Genomic DNA, 19,698 nt, shown 5'->3' with positions numbered 1-19,698 from the left:
AGATAAAGTAGACATCAACGATGAGTTCATGCTCCTGCTCCGATGACAGAATTGTACTGAAACGGTTGTCTGTCATTACATACTAGTACACAATGCAGACATGTGTAATCATGTCACCAACAACACTACAAAATCACCAACACTTCATTTGAGCACCATGTACCACATCTCACTCATTGTTCTTCACTTGAGCAATGCAATCAATGAATCTCAATGAACCCAAGAGCTTTCTGGCTGGAATGCATCAACTTATCAAGAATCACATTTCACAGCTAAAATGTACTTCCTCTGCTTGAGTGTACTGTATATTTTCATGATAAAACAAATGTATTTTGAGACTGACAGTCTGAATACCAAACATATCTCACTCTGCTGTATTCAATATACACCTACATCAGAATTTCTATCACCATCACATTCCCTTTCAATGGTACAGCATTCACCTGTAATATCAACATCAGTGATTATTAATTTAATTAATTTGATTAATGTGATTATCAATTTAATCAGAGACAACCTTACTTTAAGCATAGGCACAACTCATTTAAATGGATCACAAACCAGAACTTTTCACTAAACAAGGCATTGACTCTACACAGAAGTCTTGGCATTGAAGCTCTTCTGTCGCTTCGCACCCATTACCCACACTGCAAGATGTTATCCTCTTGTCATTACTCTCAATAGGTATCAATTTCAGTGACATCCTCAACACTGGCAAAGCACTGCTTTCATCTTCCATCGCCTCACACTCTTCCATCGCCTCACGCTCATTACCAACAGAGCACAATCTCATCTTCCTGTCATCACCCTCAATAGGTATCACTTTCAGCGACACCGACCCATCGACGTCGGCAAAGCGCCGCTCGGCACGCTCACCTCGTGATCGAGGACCGCTGCCAGAACCTCCACCAGGACGGGGGTGAACCCCAGCAGGTCGCCGGCGCATATCTCACACAGCAGTCTGGACGGTGCATAGTGGATCATCTTACGGATCAGGGCCAGTGTGGCTTTCCTGGAAAAAATAAGGCGACAGGGTTGACAGAGAGGAGAAGATGTTTGGTGTCATTTGATGAGGAGAAGAGAGGGCAAAAGGGGGCAACAGAACCAGTTGCTTACAGGTCTTGCATAGTTTGAGAGATGTCTTCCAGAATCACCACACAAGGAAGGAATGATTTCATGATACATCAAAATCTACATACTTTACAAAGTTGCTTGAACACTAATAAATCAAAACACTATTCTGTGGAAGACGATCTCTTTTTAGACTTGCTGCAGTATCTGTTCACACATAGAATCAGTTCACTTCCTTGATTGTGTCTCAAAGCATCATGTGATGTCTTCTGTTTCTTACATATATTAAATTGTCACATGATACACTGAACATGCTGATATTTTTGCATACAGGTATCTTCACAAATGGCAGTTGATCAGACATTTTGGTGAGTTTTTAATTGTGAGATCAAATCTCTCAGAAAAAAACTAGATATATCGCTACGGCTACTGATATGCCTCTGCCATAATGCATGGTTCTCCTAATAGGTCTATAGTACAATGTCTTGACAATGTGTGATGACAGTTTCACACAATTGGCAAAATATTAAAATGACAGGTTTGACACAAATGTGCTGAATGTTCACTTTCCTAGAACTAGGTTCAATTGGATGAATGATTAAAATGTCAGAGTGCAGGTATTTGGGGAACTGATGATTTTTACTTGACTTTTGACCCTTTTATAAGTTCATGCATTGAGTAATTTTCAAGGTATTGAGAAAAAGTATAATTTCAGTATCAAATGGGAAAATAGCATTATCTAAACCTGGCCTTTGACCTTTGACCTCACAGTTCCAAAGAGAATCACTGTTAGGTTGAACATGCATAAATATGTAAGTTTCATGATGATACCTTGAGTTACTTTCGAGATATGGAGGAAAAAGTGCAATTTAGCACTTTCACTTGACCTTTTACCTTTTGACCCTTTACCTTTTGACCTTTTATCTTTCGACCTTTTACCTTTTGGCAAGAAACTTCCCAAAAAATATATATTGGGTAATACATGCCATACATCAAGTAAAAAAAAAAAAAAAAACCTTCAGGCATATTGCATTTTAAGGAAAGTAGTGATATTTTGAGGAGTTGACCTTGACCTTTGACCCCCTGACCTTTGACCCATGACCCCCAACTTCCCTAGATAATCACTGCCCATTGGTACAAGCATATATACTAAGTTCCATGAAGATACCTTGAACCATTTGCGAGATATGGAGAAAAACATGAAATTTCAAAAAAAAATTTCACAAAATAACCTGTGACCTTTGACCTTTGACCCTGTGACCCTAAAATCCACACAAAGTATTATACCCCAAGGATATACCCTCATACCAAGTTTGATGTAAAACCACCACACGGTTCTTGAGATATCGACAAAAACAAAACGGGACGGACGGACGGACGGACGACCCGAAAACATAATGCCTCCGGCCACTTCGTTGCGGAGGCATAAAAAAAGTACTACTGGAGTAATATGTCTATGGCATCGGTGCTCTACTACTGGTAGTCACTTTATATTGCAATGCTGGTGCTCTGGTTTTCAAAAAACATTTTTTTTCTTCAAAGAGTATAAACACACACATGCTTTCCCTACAACTAGACTGCATGTCCTGCGTGAGTTATTTTTGTCCCGGAGGCCAATTATGTCTTTATGAGGTTACAAGTGGTTACAGATGACAACAGAAAACAATTCAGATTTCTGCTCATCCTTCCTAAACCCATGTACCGTGCTATTTCATTACTGTTATGCAATGCATTTTTATCATAATCATAGTCTTTTTTCAGAGCCGGAAAAGAGGCAGAGGATGGGGCAGAAGAAAAGTCTATGAGGCAATGTCATGCCAATTTAATGATTATAAATATGTTACATTGTGCAAGAACATGCATACATGTCATTATGTGTGTGTGTTTGATTTGCTGGGTTCTTTTAAGAGACTCAACTGCTTCAAATTAGACAGTTTGTAACCGATACAGTTCACTGGGTATCACATTTGCGACTGTGGTAGGATGCTATAACAGTCTATGATCAACTGTTTTGAGGCTCTTATCTCTCTATGCTGCATAACATGGTCAAATGCTCTCATATTTTGAGGGGCCGGACAGTGAACAGGAGCCCGTATCTCAGTATTTTAGCCCGTTTCCCTGGAAATTCCAACACAAACTGACCAATCTGTGGTTTGTGGTTATGTCTATTTGCCTGTATTACAAAAAACCCCAAGTGGTTTCCATTTGTCTCTTTGCCACAGTTGTGTGAATCAAGGCCAAATGGGCGGGGGAGGAAAAAGACAACGACAACACAGGCAGCAACAATTACGCGACAAGGACAATGAACTGAACAATAGTGTGAACTGTGCACACCGGGGTCACAGTCTCAGAGTACAAAAGTAAACAATCAGAAGAGGACCCGTTCACACAGCACCAACCTTCTCTGTTGCCGTATGAATCATTGACAAGAACATTGTCATCATATCCTGCTTCAAAGAATCTCAGTTTCACTTCCAGAAATGCACCCTTTTATTTGCTTACAAGGGCGGTCATCATGTTTACGACAAGTAGCGTATTATGAATCGAGTAATAGTGATTGTTTTGATTTCCAGCCAAATGCATTGATTCAGTACACTTTGGATGTACAGTACAAAATGTATTTTCTCATGCATTGTTTTGTTCTTTGCTTTTTGAATACCACTGTTGTGTCATTTTGTTTAAATGAGATGTCTTGTACAAAATAAACACAAAGAAAGGGAACAGAATCAAAGCAGAAAAATGGCATTTCCAGTTTTGTCTACGACTAGGATGATGAAATGAACAGTAACATCATTACTTAACCCCAGTGATGACAACGATACTGACAACAATCACCACTCTCATCATCATTTTCATCACTACAGTTATGACAATATACACCTTCAATACAACACACACTCATCATATGATTATAGCCACTTGGTTACTTGATCACTTGGTTATGAAGGTCACTTTCATGACAAACTTTCACTTCTAATCTAGTCTAAATAGCATTTGGCAGATTGCTGCAATTTTGCACCAGTGCTTGAATTGTATTATGGATGGTAGTTTGGTTTACCTTCCATTTCACTCTCTACTGAAGTACTGCCATTGAACTTTATATTCTCCTGGTTTCAATGATATTCAGAGCTCATTTCAAAAACCATGTTTATGTTAGCTTCACTGAATAGAGGAAAATCAGACAAAGAAAATGACACAAGTATCGTAACTTCCATAACTTTTTAAACTACTGCCTGGTTTTGATGGGACCTCTACCAGGCTGTGTGTCTGATTTTGCTTCATTCAATAAAGTCAACTCCAACAAGATGTGAAATTTCACTTTCACACTTAACTTCCTCTACCCCCCCCCCACCCCACCTGCCCTACCCCCATCCCTACCCCCATCTTCCTAGGCCACTGCCCCCACTCCATCCTACCTGACTGAAGGCATCATGGTGTTGTTGTAGACCTGAGCAAAGGTAGGCAGCATTTTCCGGAGGTAGACGGGCGCCATCTCAGGGTCCCCCCTCGGCTCCTTGTCCCCGTCCTCAGGCTTGATGTCCTCCGTGCTGGTGATGGTGGACTCCGTCGCCGAGGAAACCGGCACCATCCACTCTCCTGGAGAGGGGGGAGATGGAGATGGAGGGGTAACTTGCATTAGTGTCTTGCTGCGGAACTTGTCACGTCTGAAATGACTTTTTCTTTACTATTCTAGGCATGTCTACGAATGCTTATCTATTTGCTTTAATCTTCATCTTTCTAATTCTAATTACTTACCTACACAATTGCAAACAGTTTCCTTGTATATATTCCATATAGTCTCCTTGATATTCTAAAGTGGTTACCAAATGCAATTTTGTTTATAATCTTTGATATTTGCATATAGAGTTGAAAGTGTTCACCACCCACAGAGTATAGAGAAACTGAATAAACATGACCTAAAGTAAAAGTGAATCGAAACTAGCTACTCATATGTCACGCACACCACTCCTGTATGCCGAAACAATGATGATGACTATTCCTGCTCAATGTGAATGGTGTGCCGAAATGTGTATGGTAACAACGGCGACGCCTGCCAGCGTGCCAGCAACATCCACCTTTGCACCAGCTTACCTGGAGACTGCAGAATCTGCATGACCTCCCTGTGACCCTCGTCATTCCTCTCCCGGGCTTTGTCCAGTGGGGTCTTTCCGTCTTCGTCGCGGAGGTCTGGGTTGGCGCCGTGCCTCAGCAGTGTCTGTGTGGTGATAGCACACTCGTGTCACAAATCTTTTCTCTCTGACATGCCAGTAAAGGATGGCAAACTTCACTACTACATTACATGACTGATGGGATGATATCTGATACTTGATATGGAGCTAGTTTCGTGCAGATTGTCAGTGACAACTTTAGGGACAGCATGAACATAGACATTGATAGACAAGGATATTAAAGTTGAGATGATTTCATGAGGTCTAATGCAAAATGATAATCAAAAGGCATTCATAAACATGATGGTCTTTGAAACTCACTAAGCATTATCAACTATCATCTTTCCTCTCATAATCCATAAACAGTGACTAATTGCTGAGACATCACTATGACTCCATTGCAGCTTTCTTTTACGTTAATTTTGATGCCCAAATTCTATTTTGTTTAAATTTTATTTAATTTCCAAGTATATCATCATAACACCAGACTCAGGCAGGAAAGCTTGAACTTGATAACAGCAACCTAGACTAATAATTTCAAATATAAGGAAATGGAAACAAGAAAAATGCCTTATACAGGCACCAATAATAGACTACAAAACATGCAAAATCAAAAAGAGCCTCATAAAACGCAGAGTCTGAGGAGCGAGTATTCGACCCACTGATAGCCACAACCATAGACGGCTGACAGAGAGGAAACCAAAGAGTGGCTCTCTTCAGCCTCACTGTGGGTTTATATGCTCCCCCTTGCTCTCTCCCACACAATGCCTCAAGTACCTTGGCAACCTGCGGTCTCCCGAAGCACGCCGCGTAGTGGAGCGAGGACGAACGTTGGCCCCTGTTGACGTCAGCGCCTCTCTCACACAGAAATTCCACCTGGGAGAAAGGTTGAGGGGGTGGGGGAGAGGTTGGTGAGAGAAAATAGAATAGAGGACGCCTCCTTGAGTTTTTCTACCGTGAAAATGGACAGCACTCTCAAAACAGGCAAGGTCAAACATCGACAATACATTGGCACAATGAAGTAAAAGCACGAAGGGATTTCCCCTATACCAGCTTTATTGCTTAGTTTGAGTGTGTGTGTGTGTGTGTGTGTGTGTGTGTGTGTGTGTGTGTGTGTGTGTGTGTGTGTGTTTGTTGTCTGGCTAACAGCAGAGCTCAAATTTCATTGTCCTTACCACATGTCCATTGTTTCTCATGATAAACATTTATTCAATAAAGCTAGAAATAAGCATTTTCCATGATGAATATTTGGTCTGGAAGTGACAACTTTTGAATTATTCCAGCTTGCCGCTACTACGTTTTATGTCTCAAAATAAACAAGAAAAGTGTTGCTTTCTCTCACCATTTCTTGGGTTCCAAAAGCAGAGGCCCAGTTTAGCAAAGTCTGACCAACATCATCCATGTAGTTCACTTCCACTGGGAGAAAAAACAAACAAACAAGGAAAAGTAGAAATTACGCGGTGCGTAACATATGTCCCCGCCGGAAGTAGCATTTTGTAACAAAATGTGCAATATAGGTAAAAAATCAAGGTCAAAGGTCAAAGAAGTCAAAGGTCAAAATTCTGTGTAGAAGTTTTGAAGCCCTCACCTAGTGCCATCACATAAAGCAAATGGAATCGAAATTGGGTTAGAAATGGCGAAGGAGTAGCATTTTGTAGCCAATGTACAATATAGGTCAAAAATCAAGGTCAAAGGTCAAAGAAGACAAAGGTCAAAATTCTGTGTAGAAGTTTTGAAGCCCTCACCTAGTGCTATCACATAAAGCAAACGGAATCGAAATCGGGTTAGAAATGGCGCAGGAGTAGCATTCTGTAGCAAAATGCACAATATAGGTCAAAAATCAAGGTCAAAGGTCAAAGAAGTCAAAGGTCAAAATTCTGTGTAGAAGTTTTGAAGCCCTCAACTAGTGCCATCATATAAAGCAAATGGAATCGAAATCGGGTTAAAAATGGCGAAGGAGTAGCATTTCGTAGCAAAATGTACAATATAGGTCAAAAATCAAGGTCAAAGGTCAAAAAGTCAAAGGTCAAAATTCTGTGTAGAAGTTTTGAAGCCCTCACCTAGTGCCATCACATAAAGCAAACGGAATCGAAATCGGGTTAGAAATGGCGAAGGAGTAGCATTTTGTAGCAAAATGTACAATATAGGTCAAAAAATCAAGGTCAAAGATCAAAGAAGTCAAAGGTCAAAATTCTGTGTAGAAATTTTGAAGCCCTCACCTAGTGCCATCACATAAAGCAAACGGAATCGAAATCGGGTTAGAAATGGCGAAGGAGTAGCATTTTGTAGCAAAATGTACAATATAGGTCAAAGGTCAAGGTCAAAGGTCACGACTGAAATTCTGTGTAGAAGTTTCAAAGCTCCCATGTAGTGCTATCATATAAAGCAAACAGAATCAAAATTGGCTCATAAATGACAGAGAAGTAGCAAATTGAAGATTTTGATCACACACGGACGCACACACGGACACACGGACACACGGACACACGGACGGACGGACACACGGACGGACACACGGACACACACACGTACGGAGCCCGTTTCATAGTCCCCTGCTCGAACTCGTTCGGCGGGGACAACAAACAAACAAATATATAAATGAGGGTATAACATGCCTGAAATATAAGCAATCCATAAATATATTTGTCCTCCTTGCTCATACCTAGTCAAAACAATGGCACGAGTCATGGTTCCCAAAATAGTATGTTATGTGACACACATGTCTGCGATGACAGTATTAAAGATGAGTTTATTTGGGGGAAGTGCACTCATTATTTTGGTTAAAACCTCAACCTAAAAGTTATCATGTGTGATCGTACATCAAGGCTTACAGTCCACAAATACTTTGGGGGAAAACAAGAAGATAAAATTACGTTCTAAAATTGAGTACTTCTTCCCTCAAGATCATATGAATGAAGGAAGCATATCATAGACATTCAAAGTCAAATTTGCAGAATGGCTTTGAAACAAAGTCTCATTAGAACAAATGTGACCCAATTTTCATTAACAAAATGATAGCGTAATAGTCCCACATATATCCAAACACATGGAGATACCTTCTAGGGTAGATGATCTTTTGTAGCTTTGAATTTCAACACATTTTGATAGTCATCATAATGACAAGTTTGAATGCAGAAATGCTCATTACCAAGCACAGAGAACAAATTTCAAATGAATCTAAATTGACTTTGGCATACATATAAAAAAAAAAAAGAATTTAGCAGCCACAAAGTGATATATTTACATATTTTGCACCCAAATTTAAAAACCATGAAAAAATCTTAGGATTATTTCCCTCCATTGATATGAGTTTTTACATGTTCAGAAAATTTAAATGCTATCAGCACACATACAAGATAATTATTACATTTTCAAATAATTTTCCTCTGCTAATTCCTTCTCAACTATGAAGATGAGACAAAGTCCGAGTGTAATACAGAGAGTCTCATTGCACAAAGGTGGTTTTAAATCAAACTTGCTGTTTGTAAGTGACAAATTACAGTAACTTGCCCTCTAAACAATTTGATTATTAGATGTTTTACTAGTTGGAACCACAAATTGCATGCCTTCACATGTTCAATGTCACCACATATTGTAACATATAGACTACCAGGCCTCGAAATAGGATTTTGGAGGGGCACGGCCATTTAGAAAAGGGCACTTTTTCCAAGAGGCCAGGGCACTTAAGTCAGTCAGAGGGGCACCAAGGCCACATTGGAAAGGGCATGTTTGGTGTTTATGAAAAAAGAAAGAAGAAAAACAAACCGAGAAAAACAAACAAACACACACACACACACACACACACACACACACAAAGTGCAACACACAACAAAAACCTCTTCCCTACAGCTGTAACACATTCCCGATCTCCGCGTTTCTATCAGGTGAAACAACATTTTTTTTAAACAGGAATAAAACAACAGTACCGTATTGATTGAAACTCGACACCCTTTCAGGCCAGCCAGGCTGCCATGAAACTTCAAAGCACATTCCGACAGCTGGCTGGCAAAACCACAAGGCAAAGGAATTTGCGTGCGCGTGTAGATTGCTATGATTAGTCTGTGACAGACAGTTCATGACCTCCAAGAATGCGCCAGTACGCGCGGTTTCTTCTGTTGATTGGTCTCTCTCTCTCTCGACCCCTTCCCATTCCCCAGTCTGGCACACCTTGGCATCGTGGGATTTTTCTTTTTTCTTGGTGAACTTGGAGTTCACTCTTCACTACTCTATAGCTATCTGAATATGCGCTGCCTAGCTAGTACATACTCGCGGCCGCTGCGCTGCGGAGGCAGTCGGGACGGTAAAAGCCGGTCGGGCGTACATGTACGTACACGTCGTCTCGTATCTCGGAAAGATACTTTGAGTTTGAATCAGATATATCGGGACGCGAGTGAACTGAAGGTATGATATTTGAGATCAGGAAAGTTGTTCAAGCTTATTAAAGAGACTTTGAGAAAGGGCATATCATACGTCATAAATAATAACTTTCATTCTAAAAGGGCACCACGGCCCCAAGAAAAAGGGCACATTTTTTTTGGCCGTAACTTTGATCAAAAAACAAAAGGCATTGCGGCCAACGAGAGGGGCACCGACGGCCATGGCCGTCGGTGGCCGTCGGTTAATTCGAGGCCTGGACTACATACAAACCACCATTGGGCTTTAATGTCTACAAACACAAAGGCAAAGTACTACTTTATACAGGTTGGTAGAGGAATTATAACATTTCTATTTCCCCTTTCATTGTTTCTTTGTACATGCAGATCTATCAAGCTCACCACCAGTGTCGATGGCGTCGATCAGGGCATCTGTGTCCTTGCTGCGGATGCAGTCGATCAGGTGGCGGTGGGTGCGCTCCCCAGCGCTGTCCAGCCGGCGCAGGCCCGTGGTGCTGCTCCGCAGCCGGGGGGCAATGCTGGACTTTGGCAGGGCCTTCCTGCCCTCGAACAGGAGGACGAGGAGGAGATCGACCAGGCGCATTGTATCTAGGACACACCTGCCATACCAATAAGTCAAATACTTAAAAGACACCTTCCACAACCTCCATATCATTCCAGGTACCTGAACTTATTGTAAGACCAGAGCCCTGTTTTATGAAGAGTTATAATTGATTATATAGTTGCTTTCTATCATAAGTCTTATGGCAGCCTGTGTGGTAAGGACATTTATAATCGATTATATCTTTTGATAAAACAGGGCCCTGCTAAAATTAGCAGTACAAAACTTTAGCAAATTTGAGCTAACGGCCTTCATAAAACTTTCACTAATTGGCAACTAGCATTCAATGCATACTGTAAAACAGAAATATTCGTGGCATGAAATTTTTGCAAAATGGAGCCGACAGCCTTTTTCATGACATGAACTTTTCACAAATTACTATTGGCAGGCGCGCCGGAAGCAGTTTTGGATTGGGGGGGCAAACATTGGAGGGGGCTCAAGATTAGACCATGCATATGTTACACAATACACATACACACACACACACACACACATACACACACATCTATTATATATATATATATATATATATATATATATATATATATATATATATATATGTATATATATATATATATATATATATATGTATATATATGTATATATATATATGTATATATATATATATATATATATATATATGTATATATATATATATATATGTATATATATGTATATATATATATATGTATATATATATATATATATATATATATATATATATGTAAAGTCGCGTACGGTGGGTCGAAACATGGGGGGAACCATAAAGTAATTTTGACGGTCTGTATGCTTGTGCGTGTGTGCGTGAGCAATAATTGGACTACAATACATTACGGAATGTGATACATTCAACAGCGCAGTCATTGAGGAACATTGTAAGTTTTCCAAACATGGATTATGGAATGACGGTGTGAAACGATCGACAAATTATATACTGTCAGCAACATAAGGTGAATGGCATAACAATAAAATGCGAGCGAGCGAAGCGAGCGAGCTTGAAAATTTTGATATTGTACAGTTCCGAAACTGGAGTTTTAATTGTAGCTACATATTTCGCTTTGGAAATAAATGGGGGCGCATCGGGCGCAACTGCTGGCAATAATTGGCAGCAACATTAGGAGAATGGCATAACGATTCAATGCGAGCGAGCGAAGCGAGCGACCTTGAAAATTTTGACATGTTACAGTCCAAAAACTCCCGTTTGTAACTATACCTTTCGCTTTGGAAATTAAGGGGGGGGGCATCGGGCGCAACTGCTGGCAATTACTGGCAGCAACTTTAGGAGAATGGCATAATGATTCAATGCGAGCGAGCGAAGCGAGCGAGCTTGAAAATTTTGACATTTTACAGTCCCCAAACTCCCGTTTGTAGCTATATTTATCTTTCCCTTTGGAAATTAAGGGGTGGGGGCATCGGGCGCAACTACTGGCAATTACTGGCAGCAACATTAGGAGAATGGCATAACGATTCGATGCTTCGATGACTCATTCTAGAGTCCAACAATTGCCGTCGTAGCTATGTTTTTCGCTTTAGAAATTAAGGGGGAGGCGCACCGGGCTCAAATGCTGGATGCGAGCGAACGAAGCGAGCGAGCTTGAAAATTTTGACATTTTACAGTCCAAAAGCTGCCGTTTGTAGCCATATTTTTCCCTTTTATTCATATACATACATATTTATTTTATTTTCTTTATTTATTCATTTATTTTTATTATTATTATTCTTTCTTCTTTTTTTTTTTTTGGGGGGGGGGCTTTTTGGGGGGGCAAAAATGCGTTTTGCCCCCCCACTTTTTGGATTGGGGGGGCGGCCGCCCCCCCTGCCCCCCCACTTCCGGCGCCTATGACTATTGGCATTCAATGGCTATAGTGTAGACACAAACTTTCGGGAATCTAGGCCCTGGCAAAATTCACAAAGTTAGAATGCACAGGAAAATGTCTAATTCTACAGTACTGTACGTGAAAACTTTTGCACGCATTTTACTTTCAAGAATCTTAGCTCCTTGTGTAATTCGCTAGTGTTTCATGTACATGAAAATTTCTGGTTTTTACAGTACATCGACATTGGATTCATAACCTAATGATATCTGGTCTCATCACATGATGTTCACATGCAAACATTCCTCCCTTCCTTGCTACATTGAGACTAGGTTTCTAGAAGGTCAACTCTACATAAATGGACCCATGAAGCCTAGGCATGCTGGCAATTTGTAATATCTCACATACTTTGACATTTCATGGAGCACAGCTTAAATACCCACATAGCCTGTAGAAAGGAAATACTAATAGTCAATCATCATTATCGTAATCTTAAAACTGAAATGACCCTAGAATAGAATTCCTTTTAAGAACTGTATTGATTTTAGCACAGGCAAAGCCAAAAATACTCTGATGTGATAAATTTAGAGAGATTCCTCATGACCAGGAATTCTGTGCATATGAAAACACTTGTAAATGAGGGATCATCTGTTGTAATTTCTCTGCTGTTGTTTTTATTTCTTTTTCTTTTTTTTTTTGGGGGGGGGGAGGGGAGGATTGGTCTGTTTACTTGAACAAAATCATTGACTTGTTGTAGTCAACAGTTAGTTGTAAAAACGATTACATTTAAATCAGGACTCAAACATTATGAAATATCTTTTATGTCAAAGGCATCGCAGATTCTGATTGTAGATTTCTCTGCTTGTTTTCATAATGCATTGTGTCATAACACTTTTCAGCTCTCTCTCCCAACTTCACAGTAACCCTCAAAATTTGAATGTTTGGTGAGTTTGATATATACATATAGAGCAACCACTGCAAAACTTGACCGGACAGTACAGTGACAAAAAAATGTTACCACCAACCAAACAAATAACAAGCCAGCGAGCTATTTATCCGTTCAGGATATCCAACTACCAATGCACAGACACTGGTGTATACAACCTGCTTTTTCGAGGTCACATATTACCACATATTCATATGTTTATACTTTATAATGAAACAGCATAGGAAGGCATGTGAGAGCTATTCACACATCCTGCTGACACAATTTTGAAATTCCAAGGTCCAACACCCCCCCCCCCCCCCCCCCCCCCCCCCCCCATCCCCGCACGCTCACACATATTCACATTCTCAAAAGCTTTGATTTATGCCAAAATTAGTTTTTCACAGGCATCACAATTCAGGTATCACAGATCAGATAAAAACAAATAACATGAATAGTTTCAAACAATAGTGAAATCTAACATGAGAATAATTCTTAATCCTCCAGAAAATGTATAGTTTGACAGGTAATCTCTCATTCTCATGTGAATTTATCCTTGTGCAATACATGCACAAGGCACACAGATCTGCTCAAATTTGTAGCTAGGGCAACAAAGGAATATAATATAGCCATCATAATGAATAAAATTGTACCCACTTTCAAAATCAAAAGTTACTAAAATTTCAATGATTCACAGTCTACTCTGCATAACACAAAAGGCATAAATCTGTCCTAAGAGCAAATATGTAAGTCTTCAGTATATTATCTTAACTATCACTACCTTCATTACCACTTTTTTCTATCAAATTATATGTCACTTCTGCTACCAGTCCCTTTTCCCACATTGTCATTTCAAAAATACATATGTAGCAGATTCATCTGTTTCTTTTCAACTGTGTAATATTAATCTGCCCTATGCCCTGTATTATATCATGTGGAGAGTCAATACTTTTCCTTCGATGCATGATTATTCCAACTGTCCAACTGATCTCAATACTCCACTCAATAACTGTAAAACCATTTTACTTCTAGATACTACCCTGGTTTGGCATTTGGAATCTGAAAAGTCTGGCAAAACCTACCGTTCATCTCCCATTAGCGCCTTCTCTATCGAAGCGGGCAAAGCAGATCTCAGCAGATCCTGTTATGGAGGGAAGAGAGAAGGGGGGGGGGTGAAAAAGAATAAGAACATCTTATTATAAAACAGCCACAAGACACAAACAGCTTAGTCTTATAATCTCACAGTGCACTCATATCACAGAGAGAGAGAGAGAGATTTTAAGACAGAGTGTGAGAGAGGGAGAGACGAGGGAAACAGAACGAAGGGAGAAAAGGAGACACAGGGAAGACACAGAAAAGATTGTAGAGAGAAATACTGGATACGCCAATTATACTGTAAAACCAGAAATTTTTTGTGTGAATGAAACTTTCCCATATTTCGCGAGACACAAAGATTTGTGAAGGTAAAATACACACAAGAGTTCTTGTCTATACAATGCATTGAATGCCAGCGGTATTTTGCACAGGTTTCATGCTGCAAAAATGGCCGTCGGCTCCAATTCGCGAAAGTTTCACGCCGCGAATGTTTCTGGTTTTACAGTATTTTGCAGGACTTTCATTTTCATGAATTTCATGAGTCAACTAGACTAAACATATACTGCGAAAGTCACAACCTTCGGAAAGTAAACAAATCTCGTTGGGCATTGTCTTAAATACATGTAGGCACCACAATACATTGGTCATTGTCATGTGACTATACAGCACGTTTGGCACAATCTTTTTCACAACCATTGTACACCAGGAGAAAAAAAAAATCTTGGGTTTGCTGGAAATTAACCAAATTATGCTTTCTGTATCACACAGAATATACACACTTATATCAGAACATTATATCTTGCATGTTCATGACATATCTATCCATAATACCGTACAAATCAATTAAAGCATGTCTCGATAAAGGCACTTAAATCAAAAGACATCAGTAAAATTTCATGGAATTAATGGAGATAACTTGGCGACTGACCTCTAAGTCACGTGACTCAAACATCTCTTTTGATTTGCAGATGATACTAACACATTTCATGACTCACAGATACTCCAGTGGATGCACATTTTAATCATTTAATCAACAGCAATTAAACACACACTGATCTCAATCATCAATCAGTTTTAATTGCTTTAATTTAAACCAATTCTTTGTTTTGGTAGGGACTACTACTTTAAAATCAGAGGCATCAAGCAGCAAGATGAAACTATACATTTGTATTATAGCTGAAAGTTACCCTTTTGTGTATTCCAGTGATTATGTGTGTGCTTTCCTCCTCCCCCTCTTTTTTTATTGCACACTCATTTTAAGATATGGTGCCCTATAGAGCCATCTCCACATCAGTAACTCACAGATCTTCAGCAAGTATATCTGGTTCTAGTCCCTTAATTCCCACTCACTATCACAATTTTTCTATCAATTGTTTATCAATCATTCTGTAATGTGAGAATTTCAGCATGATTTCCCCCATCCCCAAGCTATTTGTTCCAAAAATCTACAGAGACCTTCAATCTGGTAGAAAGGTAAAGGTCTCGAGATATTTGTCATTCAAATATGAACATTTGTTAGTGTGTGTGTGTGTGGGGGGGGGGGTGGGGGTGGGGGGTGGGGTTCAGTTTCATGTTTTGCATAGAATTAGAAAGCCACTATTTAGTAGCACATTACAAAATGTGTAATCGACAGAAGCATCTTGACTAAAGAAGAGTATGCACCTACATTGTAGCTCAAGCTGTTTTTTTTTTCTTTCCAAAAATCAATGGGCAAATACAATTAGTTCATCCTTTCTAGGAATAGCAGGGTTACTACTGACATTATCTTCAAAATCCCACACTGTCTGCACATTCATGAGTCAATAGTGACACCTTAAAATGACTACACTTAAGGGGCAGAGTTAATTTGAACATAGACCCGACACAATAGCAGCATCAAAGAAAAAGTTTTCTGAAACTGACCACAACAAAAAAGGGGTGACTTTTCTTTTTATTTACATTCACCATGCCATTGAAACGCTCATCATCACACACGGGTCCTGTGGATGTACATTCAAATTGACCCATTTTATGACAAAGATATCCATTCTGTTCAATAATAATATGTCAGTTGTGTACATAGGCAGCCTGAAATATTTATATTTTTGAACCCTTCATGCAGGATTCAATTGCCGCTCATCATGCCATGCTTCACAATAAAATACAATTGGGGAAATATCTTGAGCAAACAATGAAAAAAAAAAGCATCATTAAGCAGATACACAAATGATTGATGTTTAACATTAAAAAGTGTGGAGTCTAGAGCAAGCAGCAAGATATTATGGAGATCTGAGTGAGAATGTTTTGCCGCAGGGTCTCCACGAGCTATCTTGCAGAGTCCATCACAGATATGTGAAGGAGAGTAAATTTTCCTGACAGATTTCACTCAAGTCTTCATCAAGCAGGTTACTCCTGGTTTCATATCCTCCTCTGTGATGTAGCTATGTCTCTCTTTTTCTCTTTCTCTCTCTATCTATCAATCAATCTACATGATTCTATCTGTCTTCATCTCTCCGGGTACATTTTCCTTTAATTTGTCCCACAATGCCTATGACATGGCATCTCATGATATCACTTCACTCCCCAGCCTAAGTCTTCACTGGCTAAAAATAACAGTAGCACAGTACAGCCACCCATATACAATCACACACACACGAACACACACACACACACACACACACACACACACACACACACACACGCACACACACACATGCAAACACACGCACACAAACACACAGGGCCACAGCTGGCTCAAACTTGTAGCTACCGCGCCACGCTTTGAATGCCACAAACCCCCTTCTGGCTTTTGGCACACTTCCTAGTACCCAAAAATACTCTTAATGCGCTTGGCAGCATAGGCTGACATCATAAATTTTAATATTTCTTTTAAGCGGAGTACGTAATGCCACACCTCGGCTGAAGTGTACCAACAACTTGTTCTTCTCTCGGCAACCTCTTGCGCTAGCAGCCTCCAAGGGGGGTGGGGGTTGGGGAGGAGGGGGGTTATCCAATTTCCATGGTCTATTAAATGACGGTGAAAACATGACATCAAACTTGGGACACGGCCACCACCTGACAGAGGGTGGCATGGCTCTATGCATTTTAGGTTTCAGTATTCAATGACGCCAACGACTGGACGCTCGCTCGTGACACAGTCATCAACCCTTGCGGACACGATACGACCATGAGTGTCGTCATCACCACTCTCAGAAGGTGGTGTGGCCATCATGGAGCGAACAAACTCAATTCTTTTTTCTTTCTCTCTCCTTACTTTCAGGGGATGCTCATTAACACAGTTACAGGTGTGCCATCTTATCATTTGTTCTTATCAGGTGAGCACGCATCCTCGGCTCACTGCTACCCCAAAACTGAGAACACTCTCTTGGTCTTTGTTGAATCTTTACCCATGACCATGAGAACATAATTTTAGACCAACATGGCAGAGGATAAAAAAAAACACACACACACATACACACACAAGAACCTTGTAATTTTGACAGAACCTCAATTTGGAGAAGAAATCCTGATCAATTAGAGGAATATAATTACTCAAGTTCATAAAATCATGGCTACTACTAAAAAACACTGATCAATTCAGTGCTTATTCATGTCGATGTAGGGCAACTTGTCAATCAGTTGCAATGAAAATATCTCGACGGAAGAATTTCATGAACTTGAATATTTACGCAGTACCCACTGCATGCTGTAAGGATTAGAACCAACACATGCTGTCAGGCGGACGCTCGGTGGTCTAGTGGAGATGACGCCTGTCTGGAGATCAGGAGATTTTGAGATCGAATCCTGCTCGAGTACGTACGCCCATGATTTTTTATCATGGCTACTACTAAAAAACACTGATCAATAAGCCAGTTCGCAATTCTCGCTATCGCCAATGACGTAAAAAGTACCCGGATGTTGATTCAAGCGTCATTTACAGTGCATTATGGGATAGTCCGGTAGCAAAGTCACTTCCGTTCGTACGCGCGTGATACGTGACTAATGCTATTTACACACACAACCGACTGTATTCTACGTGTACTTCCGGTTTTCTCGACTTGAATTACAGCTTTAATATGATTTGAAATTTCTCCATTCTTAAGAAATTGCTGTTAATACGACTATTGGTTGTTGCTGCGAAGCTGCCATGTGTTGTTCGCACGGCAATAAATGAAAAAAATCTGCAGAAATAGGACCCTTCCTGGCATGCGAGACGTGACGTGGCCGCGTGGGTGAAGTTTGTGGGTGACTCCACAGCGCAGTACGTGCACGCGCGACTTACTAGTAGTGGTAGTAGCATTATAGGTATAAGTAAGTAGGCCTAGTGCCTACGTACATTGTACGTACTTACAGTACTTGGAAGAAGTTGCTTCGGAGACAGGATAAGTTCGAGATCACTGTTCGTTCCCGATTGTGTTCGCGACATTTCGACAGAGAACAAATAAAAAAAAGATGGGCATTCCATGACGATATACTGTAGGCCTATATCCAGGTGGGTGAATATTTTCCAGCATATTTTCAGCGTATGCAGAGATGACTGATCTGTGATGTGCACATCGATCGCATGATCAAGCAGTACGCTGTACCGTTATGTGTTAGCTTAAATGCGCTGCGTGCAGTGGTGCATGCTAATGCAAGGCCGGCCGCCGGAGGGGACTACAGTGTACGAGTATGACAGGCCTGGCCACTCGCTGGCTCGGGCGGTACAGGGGCCTACTGTACTAGTATCCGTGGTCGGCGCTGCGCTATAGGTAAGGTACACGTACGCGCACGCTAGCGTTGTGCAAATTATGCTCCGCGCCGGAAGTGCCCTTGCTACCGAGTGCACTACATCTTGATGAAAAAGCCACATCCGGGTACTTTTTACGTCATTGGCGATAGCGAGAATTAGCTCATGTACACATAGGTACAAATGACCTTTCTTTTTTCTCAGTTGGTTAGGCACTTCACTCGTTTTCAAAGCATAGGCTTAAGCTTGCCCGACGTAACAATCTATGGAATTCATAATCAAACAAAGAATGAACTTGCGTTTAGACCCTGGGGGGCATTTCATCAACGAGTTCGTCGGAGTTTTCACCGACAAATTTGCTATCAGCCAATCAGACGCAAGGATTTCATTAGCTTTTAACAGTTGTCAGTGTAAATCCTTGCGTCTGATTGGCTGATAGCAAATTTGTCGGTGAAAACCTCCGACGAACTCGTTGATGAAACGCCCCCTGGTGACCAGAATGGCCAATTGACATTTCAGGAAGCATCCATTTCATTGTTTTGTATTGAATGCATTAACAACATTTTCTTTTGGAATTGCCCAATACCAGGCTTGCTGTCAGGTGGATGTGCTGGCGAGTACTATCTATATCAATACAACGATACATGAATAATTATCACATCACAGATGCTTATCTCAGTGAATTAACAAACCAAAATGCCTGTTGGTACAAATGACTTTTTCTGCTCATGCGCAAAGTGGAACAACGAACTGGTCTATTCGACGCTTATTTACGTCGATGTAGGGCAATTTGTCAATCAGTTGCAATAGAGGAATATAATTCTTACATGAATATACTATCTGCTCTTCCTCATCCTCGCATAAAACTGAAATTGGTCTCTCTCCAATTCTGAGCAGTCAAAAACCTGAAATTCGGCTTCT

At 40.4% G+C, this 19,698-nt stretch overlaps 1 protein-coding gene across 1 annotated transcript in view; it reads right to left on the bottom strand.

The window, feature by feature from the left end:
* LOC139732952 (E3 ubiquitin-protein ligase HECTD1-like) overlaps nt 1-19,698 on the bottom strand; it is an 81,029-nt gene that overhangs the window by 28,846 nt on the left and 32,485 nt on the right. Inside the window, 7 exon segments of the mRNA XM_071643789.1 lie at nt 877-1,012; nt 4,488-4,668; nt 5,164-5,287; nt 6,018-6,116; nt 6,583-6,656; nt 10,016-10,233; nt 14,057-14,115. Coding sequence (XP_071499890.1) covers nt 877-1,012; nt 4,488-4,668; nt 5,164-5,287; nt 6,018-6,116; nt 6,583-6,656; nt 10,016-10,233; nt 14,057-14,115 — 891 coding nt within the window.

Source organism: Diadema antillarum, unplaced genomic scaffold, assembly GCF_040938485.1.
Source record: "Diadema antillarum isolate AM-2024a unplaced genomic scaffold, OU_Dant_1.0 seq00000456_RagTag, whole genome shotgun sequence".
NCBI classification, from domain to species: Eukaryota; Metazoa; Echinodermata; class Echinoidea; order Diadematoida; family Diadematidae; genus Diadema; species Diadema antillarum.
Note: the sequence above shows the minus strand (reverse complement) of the source record. Positions and strands in the feature narration are given on the sequence as shown.